At 39.5% G+C, this 13689-nt stretch overlaps 2 protein-coding genes across 2 annotated transcripts; one reads left to right on the top strand and one right to left on the bottom strand.

Annotated features, from left to right (window-relative positions):
- Window positions 1-214: 214 nt before the first annotated feature.
- pdcd2 (programmed cell death 2) lies at window positions 215-4850 on the bottom strand. The gene is made up of 8 exons (XM_078251008.1): window positions 4510-4850; window positions 3801-3909; window positions 3539-3595; window positions 2115-2303; window positions 1803-1955; window positions 1593-1693; window positions 1343-1456; window positions 215-651 (listed from the first exon to the last, which is right to left on the bottom strand). Exons 1-8 carry the CDS (start codon window positions 4705-4707, stop codon window positions 472-474), a joined length of 1101 nt encoding a protein of 366 aa, XP_078107134.1. The 5' UTR covers window positions 4708-4850; the 3' UTR covers window positions 215-471.
- Window positions 4851-5544: 694 nt separating this feature from the next.
- Window positions 5545-13402, top strand: rhoua (ras homolog family member Ua). The gene is made up of 4 exons (XM_078251044.1): window positions 5545-6228; window positions 6765-6823; window positions 8580-8768; window positions 9196-13402. The coding sequence occupies exons 1-4, from the start codon at window positions 5943-5945 to the stop codon at window positions 9478-9480; spliced, it is 819 nt and encodes a 272-aa protein (XP_078107170.1). The 5' UTR covers window positions 5545-5942; the 3' UTR covers window positions 9481-13402.
- Window positions 13403-13689: the final 287 nt, after the last annotated feature.

The following is a 13689-nucleotide window of genomic DNA, read 5'->3' as shown; positions in this document are numbered from 1 at the left end:
ACCTTATTGTGTGATAAGGCACAATGTCATTTTATTTGTTTTGCTGACTATAAGCTTTAATATACAGTATCTACTGTATTTTGTAGCACTGATAATGGGAATAACCCACTAACCAAATAGGCCAGAAATACCACTGATGCATTGCATACTCTTTAAACCGTATTTAAAAGTGTAATAGAAAAGGTTTGGATGTGGCAAGAAACCAGAACCAGAATTCCCGTTTGACGATCTGAATTTAATTCATCCAGGACATGAATATCCACCCTCCAAAAACATCTTCAATGTCCTTGATAGTGTAGGAAAGATAAGTGTGATCTCTCTGTCAGCTGATTAGATCTGTCTGTGTATAATCAGTTACAAGAGCACTAAATAAGGAGTGACATCAATGCAGCTGTGATTACTCCGGTCAGAGCGAAAACCAGTTTCCTCACTGTTGAGTCTGAGCTTTCATGTGCATCAGCGTGACATATATTATGTAGATTTAATCTGTGTGTGTTGATCTGAGCTGAAGTCCTGTTTCCAAATGAACTCGGGGCAATACTGGTCGTCATGGTCACAGCTGGCAGAGCACGTGTAGACAGCCAGCGTCCCCCAGTCGATGCTGGCTCCTGTCGAGTCCACACACAGACTGTTTAACAGCTGTGGCATCACCTAAAGACACACACAGGATTATTACATGTATATGATATACACACTGTGCAACAACTGGACTGCCACCTGTGTGGAGAGTCACTGACACATACATAATCCAGCACTCTCCGTTTGTCACACAAGCTGAGGAACTTTTTAACATCCATTACGTAACTTACGTGAGTTCTGACATGTTACATAATAAGTATTTAAACACAAAAGTTAAAAACTTTTGTCAATATGGACATGCTGTATATCGTTTGATTGGTAAAATTCTCTGCAATTCATTCATTCAGTTCATTTTACTGAAACCATAAGCATCAAAGCATTATTCATACTCTTAGTGCTCATGCTATTTTCTTCTTGCCCACAATGAACTGTGGAAAGAAACCTGTGGACACAGTTTCAGATACAAGACGTAAAGCGGTCCCCCAGAGGGATAGTAACTGCACTTACACATAAACGTTGACTAAATCAACCATTGCTATTGACAGTTCCTGCACCAAAAGTTGGACATTTCTGAACATTTCCACAACTCAAAAACAGGTGATGGTCCACTTAGTCACTCTGAATAACAAAATACACCTTAACTTGGCTGGTTTCCCATCACCAACATGCACACACACAACTTTATATACTTGGCCCACAATAAAAGCATGTTGGCATTCAAGACTGTGGTGAGTGAGAAGGTGGAAGGAGAAGAAAGGACTACCTGAAACTCAAAAGTCCTCTTGGCACCACAGGTGCACGCTGGGATATCTTGATCTGAAGGTATGTGCTGAGAAGAGACCCACAAGGGGCATCCCTCTCGACTGTAACGCACCACCTGAACATAACATAACAAAACGCTGTGAGATGGACACAACTGTAGATCGTTTTAACTTCACATTGTCAATGTGAGGAGTGACTCGACTTGATTGCGTTCATTCGAGTCTTTTCTATATTAAAGTTTTTTTTTCTACCTGGTGTGGTTCTGGTGCGATCCTCTTTTTAAACCGCTGGAACACTTTGTTGTCTTCGGTCTCATGCATAGCCATCTCCTCCAGGTCTGTCTCTGCCAGGGCTGAAAGAACCAACAGAAAGTCAAGAGTGAAAGGAAAAATAATGTCAGTGAATTACTTCAATAACGTGACCAGTATTGTTATAATTATCAAACATAATTAAAAGCTTACTTTCTGCTAAGGAGGGACAATCAACACTCGCTTCCTCCTCTTCTTCAGCCTCCTTTGTGTCTCCCTCCTTCTCGTCGTCTTCTTCTTCCTCAGGTTCAGTGACCAGCTCAGACTCAGGGAAGAGGAAGGTCGAGGTTGTAACAATGGACGCTTCTATACAGACAGACAAAGACACAGCAGAGACATTAAGTCTTCCTTGTGGCAGGAATTGACAAAAAACTCTGCAACTCTAAACTCAAGCTGGAATACGTACACGACTTCTGAGTGTATTGAGGGGAAATATACGTGTAATTTCTAGTCCAATACACACACCTTGGTTGCAACACTCCCTCTTGTGTGTGTGTTTCCAGTGGAGGGTCTGGTGGTGTTTTCCACAGTACGTTACGGTGTGACAGCGGGAGCAGGCTTTGTTGCCGGGGCAACCGCACACCCAGCATAGTTTAACTCCAGAGACGGACAACACCCTCTGGTCTGGTTCAGGATCGCTGGGGGGTTCATCCTCTGGGGCGGGGATGAATACGTCATATTGAAGCCAAGTCACTCTTAAAATACATAAAAAACTGACAAATAGAAATATATAACTTTTAAAAAAATCCCCCTGAAGATTCTTTCCTACCGTGTTGTATTACAGTTTTTTCAATTGCTAAAACGACACTGGGCACAACTGAAGCCACATGTGCGAAACTCAAACTAAAGTCTGCACTACCAACAGTCACCTGAGCTAAACAGTTCACATCTCCTGCAAAACTCATTCTAAGCAACAGAACTCTTAACACACACATACGTCTCAAAACAGTCTCAGTACAGCCAAACACTATGAACCATCCTCACCTAAATAACACTCAGAACACACTGAGAGTAAAAACACTAGCAACAAACACCAATACAGAAATTACTAACTTTCTCATCTTTACAGTTAAGATATAGATTGTATAATATACCAATTTTACGTAAGGTAAACAAGAAGGAATGAAACTCAGCAGTTTGCTTCAATATAGTATTTTGTCTCTAGTAATTTATGGAATTACTGGAAAAACCTAAAGGTACATAACAGTAATAAAGTATAGTGTGACTAATCCTGCCTCTCTCCAGCATCATGTGGCAAGTTTTCTTCATCACATTGGATGTCTGCATCATCTCTAAATACAAATGAATGTGGTGTTTCCATTGCTTTCACCTCCATTACTTTCTGAAAAACAGTAAGAACGCAGTTTTACTACTGTAAAGATAGAGTGTTTTTCACATTTGTTTTTATAACCTCAGACATCTTACCTGGACATATTGGTATCTTTGCTCTTTTACCCGTTTCTCTCAAACGGTACAGTGTATAATGGTTTCATTCTTATTTGGTGTTTGTATACAAAAAAAAGGCTTTCTGAGCATTCTCTATATAAATACTGTATATGTTCACTAACTAGTCTGAAACAAGACACCTGCTTAGGCTTTCAGCTTTGGCAAAGAGGGCAGCATAAACATTGTTAACAACAATAAATACAAACAAATATAACGGCCACACACTACGAATGAGTGAGCACAATAAAAAAAAAAAAAAATGCAATATAAGAAAACAGTTATAATGTATAAATAGGTACCATATTTAAAACATTTTGGCGAGCGATTTTAGGAGCAATCACATTTACCCAAAGTACTATTTTCTCAATCCTTTAAAATGGCTTTAATTCCCATTGCTGACAAAGAATTATACTTTTACTGACATCCTGACCAAATACACCAACCTGGTGGAGGGTCGTAGGGGTAGAACTCATTCCTCCTCGGTAGCTGGCATCTGAGAACTGAAAGGAAAGACAAATTGAACACAATGTGTCAGAAAACTATATTTACGCTTGAAAAAAGCCCCAGACAACAGATACAAGGGTTTTCAAAGAGTGACGAGGAGAGGACATGGGGAAGGGAGCGAATAAATCAAAGCAGATCAAAAACTAAAGAGTTAGTCAGTCCTGTTATCAACAATTAAAGGAACAATAATGTTGCAGGTACCTTTCAAACAGCGGCTGTCATTGCACGTGTAGCACTCATGAGTTTTGCAGCAGAACAGGAAGAGCGTTCTGTGGAAACTTCTGTCCTGACCTGAAATTGGTGCGTAAACCTGCAAGGAAGATGGAGGAGGTAACTTAGTACTTTATCTGGTTTTATAGGGAATAGGGCTGAGATGAGTATAAAAAAAGTTAACTACTTGGCGGACATAAAAGTGAGTAGAATTGCCAGTTTGGGGTTAAGTATTATTTTAAGAGGAAATGTGCCTTATATCATATTATGTCTCTGCTTTTACATGAATTTCTAAGTTTTTCGTGGCAAATTTACTCTTGAATTGTGTGTGTGGGCCTGTGTTTTTCTATCTGGGTAGATTGTTAGATTCAAATATTTTATTATGTTGTTCCCTGTCTTGATTATAGGTACTGTTTAAAACTTAAAATAAGATTAAATAAATCAAAGTAAGCAGCTGATACCTTTTGAACCGACAATCAAACTGTCCCCAAGTGCTCAACGAATTTCAGTTCGAGATTAATGCATACATTCATCAATGTAGACATTTCAGCTCTGAACAGGAAAATATCCACGTTTTTTTCAGCAATTTTCCTTTATTCGTCATCTATGAAGCAGCTCCACGGTTTCTCTCTGCGTGACATTGTCACTGTCCAGAGTCCAGTTGAACCCGCTGTCTCCCTCCTTTCTCCGAGACACTAACCTGCAGCAGGAAGGCCATAGGCAGGCGACATATCTCACACTCCAGCGCGGCCGGTGAGGGCAGGCCTGTCTGGCTGAGCCACGCCGGTTTCCCCCCGACTTTACTGGGGAACTGCGGGGACAGAAGCCGCCAGGGCTCCGCCTCCTCCAGGAAACCCAGAACTACCTCCGCCGAGGACAGGTTGCTATCACCGGACATTTTAGAAAGGAGGTTATCTGTCTATCAAGTAAACAGTTATGTTAACAAATGTCCAGAAGAAACGAAGAGTTCTTCCAACCACCCACAACACAACCATGGGTGTATTAAGAAAACACAACACATGAAACGCAGGTGCAGTTCAGAAAAACGTCCGTGAGAAAACACTGACCAGCTGGTGTTTCGTTCCACAATCCTCGAGGCTCTCGTTGTAGAAGTATTATTATACACTATAAAGATGCATATATATTTGTATGGTGTGTGGGTGAACATGGTATTTAGTAGCTTACCTGGCACACTGAGACCAAGGTTATTGTTTTTTGTTTTTTGTTTTTTTTTAAGGTTTTAATGAGGTTTTATTATTGTATCATTTCTTTTTTCCCTCTGTCCACAAGATGGCGGTCAGTAGCATGTTAAAACGTTTCTAAGGCTAATTAAATCTTGGGGTATTTAGCACTTTGTTTGAGGTTAGAAGAGCTCAGGAAAATAAGTAAATACATTTATTCAAGTACTGTACTTCATTAAAATGTTGAGTTATCTCTGTTTTGATTGAATATTTCAATTGTATGATACTTTCTACTGCACTTCATGCAGAAGGACATATTAGGCTACTTTTTACTCTGATAATTATTACTATCACTCTAGATAGAAAGAACAGACCGTATTTGATAAAACTGGGCAAGTAGACTTAAACAGAAGAAAGGCAGGGGAAAAAGAAAGGAAAACTTAACTTTACGTTTAATTCTGCTGATTTAGGGTATGATGGGGGGGAAAAAATATTATTTTCTCTCTCTCTCTCTCTCTCTCTCTCTCTCTCTCTCTCTCTCCCTTTTTCTCACTCACTCACACACACGCACACACACCGATGTGTTGATGATGTCATTTGAAGGGGAGTTTGGGACGGGTCTGTCCATTGGATGACTGGACGGACACAGACTGTAACAAACGGCTAACGTCAATTTGATCCTCGCTCTTTTAATCGGACTTTAATTCACATTTAAATCCACCATGATGCTTAAAATGGACACAGTGTCACTTTTGGGGCGGTGTGTGGTGAACAGAAGTTCAGACGCTTTTGTAATTTAACCATGGAAACTAAAAGCAAGCGGACAGCAGCGACAGCAAAAAGTCAGTTGACAACCCGCTCTGTAACCCGGCAGATAATATCCGAAGAATGGACGATGTGAAAACTGGCCCGAACCGGGACTGAACCTCCTGCCCGGGTCTCCTCAGGCTACATGTCACCCTCCTCTCCGTGCCAGATGCCTTCGCTGGGCGACGGGGGCTACAAGCCGGCACCGGCGTCCCCTGCCCCGCCTGTCCCACCGAGGAGGGTCAGGGGCTCCGGCAGGACGCGGCGGTCCGGAGCAGGGATGGGGTCAGCGGGAGCCGGAGCAGCGGAGAGGCGGGTAAAGTGTGTGCTGGTGGGAGACGGAGCTGTGGGGAAAACCAGCCTGGTGGTCAGCTACACCACCAACGGGTATCCCACCGAGTACGTCCCGACCGCGTTTGACAACTTCTCAGGTAAAGGATGAGTTATGTAATTTATTCAATACAGCTGCATGAACACGTTTGACCATCTGACTGGAAAGAACTAGCTAGCTAACGTCACCCTGCTTCATAGTAAAAATGTATAAGACATTATGGACCAGCTATCAATACGTTTGAGTAATAGATTCATCTTTCACTCAACAATGTCAAATTTAGTTTACATGTCACATCATGTGAGTTAATAGTTTAGCCTATTCATGTAACCACTTTAAAGTTGTGACCACAGAAATAGTTTTGACTTTTTTTAATGTCTTCAACAAATGCCCAGTTATCAAATATAATAGATTAATATTCTGTGGATTGACCATTCAGTTCATTGGCTAATCTTTCCTTTACTGTATTCACTTTAAAGTAGTTAAATAGTTACCAGCTGGTGTCATTGGATTATGCGATTGTGTAAGACACAGTTGGCCATATGTGTTTTTCCATTGAATATCTACACTATGTCACATTGTGTGTGTGTGTGTGTGTGTGTGTGTGTGTGTGTGTGTGTGTGTGTGTGTGTGTAGCGGTGGTATCAGTGGACGGGCAGCCAGTCAAACTACAACTCTGTGACACAGCCGGACAGGTCAGTGATCTCAACACACACACACACACACACACACACACACACACACACACACACACACACACACACACACACACACACACAGACAGGGGGAAAGAGAGCAGCAGCATTTCCTGTTGTTTTATTTGTGTTTGAAACAATGCCTCTGACCAGAGGAAGTGATGAAGAGACAACAATAATCTTTCTTTCTTTCTTTCTTTCTTTCTTTCTTTCTTTCTTTCTTTCTTTCTTTCTTTTTAAGGTCTAAAGTAGTGTACTATAACACAAAATATTTTTGTGTGTGAAATTTTTGCCTTTATTTGATAATTTACACTTTACAGCTTGACAGGAAACATGGGAAGAGAAAGAGGTGGTGTGACATGCAACCAAGTTCCCCAGTTGGAATCAAACCGCTGTGGTTGCATGGTATCCCCCCCAACCATTAGTCTACCCCACAATGCTTTTTTAATTGGAAACTAAAATAGTCTTTCTCTAAACTTACAACAACAACATCTAGTTTTTTGTCACGGCAACTCAAAAATGTTGCTAGAGTGCACATACAGTATATTTAAGATTTGCTGCTCCATCCACATCTATTTTATATAACAAAAGAGTGACAATCTAGTTTGACCAACATGGTGTGCATTAACATAATCGGCACATAGCTTAAGACTAGTCCTAAACTAAACATGTTTTTCAATGGATAGCTCAGTTAGATTCCGTGTTAGTTTTGGTGGGCTCAGTCTCTGTCCAGGAAACTGTGTGGTAGGTCTTTCCTAGGGAAAAAAACTCAGGCACACAGGAAGTGATGCATTTTACATCTCTGTTTGCAGCAGCTGTTATCTGAAATAAATACAAGAGAAAAAATGTTCTTCTTAAAATGAATTAAAGCGATGTTTAAACATATTCCAATTCAAAAAGAGGTTCAAAAGAAATTATATTCCAGAGGTACAGAGAAACACAGTGCAATTAATAACCTGGGTTTATATTGAACAATTTGTAGTATGTGTATAATTATTGTTGTGTATGGGTAAATATATGAATGTGAATAGAACTTCTGAATATATATTTTCATTGATTACAGATTTATTATCTCTGTAGATTTATTATTTTGTAGCTAACTCATTTAGGATAGAAAGGGTACAAAGGGGTAGGAGTACATACATTTTACTTCTTCCTACTCCTTTTTGCATGTGTAAATAGAGGTCTTTAAGTACTGGAAATTATGGAGTTTTATTTTTTTTTATTACAATTTTTTTCTGATGTTTTATTTTATTTACATCATTGATAAAGATATCAATCAATCAATCAATCAATCAAGGTTCAACTGGTTATACTTTGAGTTTATGTTCACATTGAAACACAAAAGTAAGCTGTTAAAACAGATAAACAAAACTTTACCCACACTGTTCTGTGGAGGAGGAGCAGCTGTTTGTCTGTATCAGTGTGTTTTCAGATGTGATGGCAGAATGAATGCGAGGATCACAGGCAGAGCGAGGATTGAGTCAGAGATAGAAAGTCAGAGAGGAGAAACTAGACATATCCTCGTAGTTTATCATCTGTCATTAAAAACCGATCACGCACTAGCACCAGTAATTGTGTTTGGATAAACATGCTTGGCAGGATGTGCTGCATCAGCAATACCTTTGTATTTATGTCCAAATACTCTTTAAAAGCATTGCTGTGCTGGTTGGTAAATTATTGCATTTCTTTTTGTGAAATCTCTTCATCCTCAACACTTTTCTCTCTTTCTCTTGATCTCTCCCCACCTCTCCAGGATGAGTTTGACAAGCTGCGGCCTCTGTGTTACACCAGTGCAGATGTGTTCCTGCTGTGCTTCAGCGTCGTCAGTCCCGCCTCCTTCCAGAATGTTCCTGAGAAGTGGGTTCCAGAGATCCGGAGACACGCACCCTTCGCTCCGCTCGTCCTTGTCGGGACGCAGTGTGACCTCCGAGAAGATGTCAAGGTGGAGTACATTTATTGACGTGGAGTACAAGTACTTGCCATAACGCCTTAATTCTGACAAACGTGAAAACACAGTAGTAATTAAATAGAGGCTACACGTCTTTATGATCTAAACGACAATTTTACCAATGCATCACGTTACTTTAACAGGCCTCTTTCACAGCAGACATTTTAACTTGTCAAAACAGGAAAATTACTGATAACATTAACGATAACTGTTGTATTCAAGTGTCCCTTTATGCCATGACAATGTGACAGTTCAATCACATAGCACTTTTAACACATTATTTGTTTTATATATATATATATATATATATAAAATTATCATTTATGGAAGAAAACACTGCATGTGTATCTTTCCTGTCTCCTCGACTAATAAATTAGCAGATGCAAAAGTATATTAACAGAGTGTTTCCTCTTCTCTTTAGGTTCTCATTGACCTGGCTAAGTACAGGGAGCGACCTGTGGACGCAGCAGATGCCCGGGACTGTGCAGTGGAGATCGGAGCTGTGGCTTACATGGAGTGCTCTTCCCTGACCCAAAAAAATTTGAAAGAAGTGTTTGACACGGCCATACTGGCCAGCCTGCAGAACTACAGCTCCCATAAGCACACGAGAGGGAAACAGAAACGACGAAAAAAGCAAAGGCAGACACCGGACAAGATGAAGAGCCTGTCTAAGTCATGGTGGAAGAGGTACTGCTGTGTGGCCTAGAGCAGACCTGTGAGGAGTTTGGGTCAAAGACTCTTCTGATCTTCTGTTGACTTTATCCTGGTCTGGATTTAGCTGGGTTCGGTTCTACCTGGACTGCCTGATGTTGAGCAGGACCTCAACTGGACTATAGCTGGGAACCAAAGTAAGACTGTCATGGATCTAAAATGTTTTACTTTTTGTTTTTATTCAATGGTTTTAGTCTTATCATGGATGAGATTTACTACTGAGCCCAGCTTGGTTCTAACAAAACCTGCTCTGAAAATACAGTAGTACTGCAGTGGTACTCCTCCCTCTTCTGGAATAAAACTGATACAAACAGGGACTAGCAGAAGACCCTCTAAATGCCATAGTAGATTTGACGATGTGGCTTTTTATCAAACCGGACCAGATTTGAATAAGAACAGTCTTGTCTGTGTTTAACACATTAAAAGGAAGTGTTTAGTCTGGTGTTCTCGTAATAACCTTCCCAACCTTGCACAGATTTATGTATGCTTGTCATGTAGGCGGGAAGGAAGCTTGACTCACTGAAACTGCATCTAAACTTCCATTGTCCAACATGTTTCCAACACTCATGATTAGAAAGAACTGCTGACTGAAATAGAGCGTCTCTGAGACGAAACCTTGTCCTTATTTACATATGAAAAGAAGTCATTTTGGATTTTCTGATATGATCACCAGGCATGATTTAAGTCAGAACTTAAAAAAAAAAAAAAAACAGTCCAAAAAGCTAACTCTAAGTTACTCTAATGAAAGACTTCATTAAGCAGCTAATCATTTTATCCTGGTCACATGCACATTTAACTGTGGTGCAGCCTATAAACCTAATCTGAAACCTGGACCATGGTTCACCTTTTGTTTTAGTCTCGATCTGAACTATTTATAGCATTATGGTTGGTTTTTAAGTGTGGTTCTCTCCACATCCTGCGTCAGGTTTCCATTGGTAGCTGTGATCGTTCATCATCTGTGTACTGTGGTGGTGGACTGTAGACTGGCTAGCACTTGACCTTAATCAGGCATGAGGACATTTTATAATTGCAGTATTGTTCTCTTCTTCTTCATGTTCACATAGTTCCACAAGCCACAACTTTGCTCAGTATACTGTAGCCAAGTGACTTCTGTCAACCAGTATGTTGCAAGGCAGGCAAATACTAGCCTATATGGGTTTCAGATATATGTACTGCTCTGTGTGTGTTTGATTTATCTTTCCAGACACCTAAACAGCCTCACTGTAAGTGTGAGCACTTAACAGAATTAGATCAACAAAGTGCTCTTTGCAGCTGTTAGTTTCTGTAGGTTTGCAGTGAGAAAATAATTTAGAACAAACTGAAAACAAAAACAAATATGGGTTTTATTTCTTAGCTTTTCAATGCAATTTTGAATCTAAGACTGTGAAGTTTAATTTATGTACATATTCTGTGAAATACTTTCTTCATAGTTATGAACTACAGTTTGATTTGTCATGTTTGTTCCCTTCACCCAAAATATGCTTTATTACAGTTACCATTGATCGTTTCTATCATGCTGCGTCAATAATGCTTTGATACTACAGAGACATCCTTTGTCTACTGTATGCTCTGTTAGTTCTGCAGCCTCTTCTCTCTCAAATAGATTGCATGTTGTAAAGCAGAAATAAAAAGGCAAATTAAAACAAAATGTGTGGATGTCAAACACTCAGATGCCACACCTTCCTTTGTACATTTCAGTTACTAAAACAAGAATAAAACCCAATCATTTACAACTATTTCTCTACAGTGCCTTCATCTGAATGGCTCTTTGTATTAGAGTCACTGCAGCAGAAAGGAAAAAGGGTGCAACCAGGTTTCAGTATGTAATGGATTATTTAGTGTGCAACATGATTACATAATAATTCAAATCAATCAGACATGAACACAAAAACTAATATTCTGCTGCTTTTGTTTTAAGTAATTCATACCAGATATCATAATACTGTGTTTCTGAGGGTATTCCTGAAAATCTCCACTATAACGCTGCTCTGGAGAGTTTTCAGTCTATCCTGTTCATTTTTGCGAAATTTAAGCAAAGTTTTTCCGTAAGAGCTGACTAGCATCACAATTTTCTAGATTGTGGTTCAATGTTACTTCTCTACTGGTGTGAAATGGAGTGATCTGTGGTGTGCCTTGAAATTCAATAAATAATACTTCCTTATGAATGTAACTTTTAAAAAAACAGTTGGTGTAGACTGCCAGAACATGCAGAATCATAGTAGATCATTTGTTTGATTCCCTAGACTTCTGTGGATATGTTTAACCCAGTTTGTTAACTACTGGCTTTTAAATATTTCTATTAAGCACTACTAACCCCAACTGACCTGCTGATTTTTCTACAATCTGGCTACAAGTTGTGTATTACAGTAATACATATACACACAGAACTTAATCTAAAATGTATCTCAACTCCAAATGTTGATTTTAGGCCTGAGTGTAAAACTGAGACTCCAGATTTGAAGACTGGAGTTATTTGGTAGTTTTCCGCTGAAGATGTTACAACTGCGAGTGAATGGGTTCACTGTCTCAACGTTTTACTCATGATAGCAAATGCATTGTTTCTTGCTTGTGGAAAAAGCCATAATAAGTTGCTTGTCTTGCTGTTTGTGTGCAGTCTTGGCTGATGGTAGATTTAAGTAGGGTAAAGGTCACACAGACCCTTATGATAGCTGGCATTTCCTCTGTCAGGTCTCATCAGTTTTACCTACTTACATGTGTAATTATAGAAAGCACAGTAAGTTTCTCTTCAGAAAAAAAATATAAACCTGTTTTAGATTATTCCTGTGAATGAAGGAAACAATATAATGCATGTTTCTCACAAGGATTTGAGGATGACTTTGTTTTGGTTCTCATCTCTGTATCCAGCCTGTAACTCCTGGTAAATTAAGCTTATGCTATAATCTTTTAAAGCGAGCCCATGCTGTCCACTCGCCACAAGTGATATAATGTTATGTACCAAAACGTTGTTTAACAGTATCGTAACGCACGTAGAAAAGACTCATGCATTTCTAACTGAAGTTAGCAAAAGCTACTGATCGTACCCTAAGTATATTGAATGAAAAATTGTGCATTTCTTTGCTTATAAATTCAACTTTTCATATGTAAGATTGAAATTGTGTTATTTCTTCTTTCAAAAGTGACACAGTGTCGCTTTAGTGTTTAAACTGCTTTTTCAGCCAGAATAGGCTGGTTGACCCGCAGCAGTGTATGTCCTGTATGACAAATGAACGGCTTCGTAATGTTGAACAGATGGGTCTCTGAAAGTGAACTATTGTGTTTAAAGAGAGTCAGAGAAGAGACATGATGGTGATTGTCCACTAGGACAGTCAGACAGACAAAGTCTGTGTTTTATTTTGAAAGTTAGACAGAAATGTCAATGCTCTGTGTTTGGGACAGGTGCAAAGTCTGGATGTGGGTTGGACAATATTCAATGGATGACTTCAGTTATTGTGATTCATTTGGTGTTGGAATTTACTAACCAAATACAAACTGTTTCTGTATGTGAATGGCCTTGGATTACTGTAAGCAAATAATTTTTTTGTAGAATTTACTTAAACTTACACACATTCCTAATTGTTAATTGCACAAGAGTATCCCATAGAGTCCAGTGAGTTTAAACAAAAGCGGACAGCCTGGGGAAACAGACAGAATTCTTGAGATTTTGTTGTTTTATTGAGGTTGATACCCCCTAAAGCACACCTGAGCTCATTCACATGGGACACCAGCTGAGAGCTTCTCTGAGGAAACCACTCAGCCTGTTTGAATCATTTTTTCTTGCATGTAAAAACATTGTAACAGAGATCACGCTGCTGCAATCTGGTCACACTGAATTCTCTGTTTAACTGAGGACGTCAGTCAAGAAAGAAGTGTTTGTACAGAAGTTTTATACCCTGAGAAATAAAAATTATTTGACATAATACATGCTGTGTTTTGTTGATTTTGAGGCTCATTTCTCAGTGGTGGGACTGGGAATGTGTGTGTTTAAATATAACTCATGGTGAGAGCCCACAGGCTGCAAATAAGACCATGTTTTTTGTTTTTAGATAAACACCTGTAGATGGAGTTTGTCGATATCATATGTGTTTATTTCTGTGTCTATTTCACAAATTTGACTGGAAAGCGAATTCAAATAACATTCAGGATGGCCAGTAGCAGGTAAACGCACAAAAAGCAGGCCCCGCCCCACAACTGCTTTTTTATGTAA

The sequence above is a fragment of the Sander vitreus genome, chromosome 1 (genome assembly GCF_031162955.1).
Source record: "Sander vitreus isolate 19-12246 chromosome 1, sanVit1, whole genome shotgun sequence".
NCBI lineage: Eukaryota > Metazoa > Chordata > Actinopteri > Perciformes > Percidae > Sander > Sander vitreus.
Note: the sequence above shows the minus strand (reverse complement) of the source record. Positions and strands in the feature narration are given on the sequence as shown.

What these genes read in the sequence shown, in the direction of transcription:
- rhoua (XM_078251044.1), top strand. Translation starts at nt 5,943, where the DNA reads ATGTCACCCTCCTCTCCGTGCCAGATGCCTTCGCTGGGCGACGGGGGC. An exon ending in TCTGTGACACAGCCGGACAG is followed by an intron (nt 6,824 to 8,579) that starts GTCAGTGATCTC and finishes CCACCTCTCCAG; the next exon opens with GATGAGTTTGACAAGCTGCG. An exon ending in ACCTCCGAGAAGATGTCAAG is followed by an intron (nt 8,769 to 9,195) that starts GTGGAGTACATT and finishes TCTTCTCTTTAG; the next exon opens with GTTCTCATTGACCTGGCTAA.
- pdcd2 (XM_078251008.1), bottom strand. Translation starts at nt 4,707, where the DNA reads ATGTCCGGTGATAGCAACCTGTCCTCGGCGGAGGTAGTTCTGGGTTTC. An exon ending in CCCCTACGACCCTCCACCAG is followed by an intron (nt 2,304 to 3,538) that starts GTTGGTGTATTT and finishes TCCCCGCCCCAG; the next exon opens with AGGATGAACCCCCCAGCGAT. An exon ending in TTGTCCCTCCTTAGCAGAAA is followed by an intron (nt 1,694 to 1,802) that starts GTAAGCTTTTAA and finishes TGGTTCTTTCAG; the next exon opens with CCCTGGCAGAGACAGACCTG.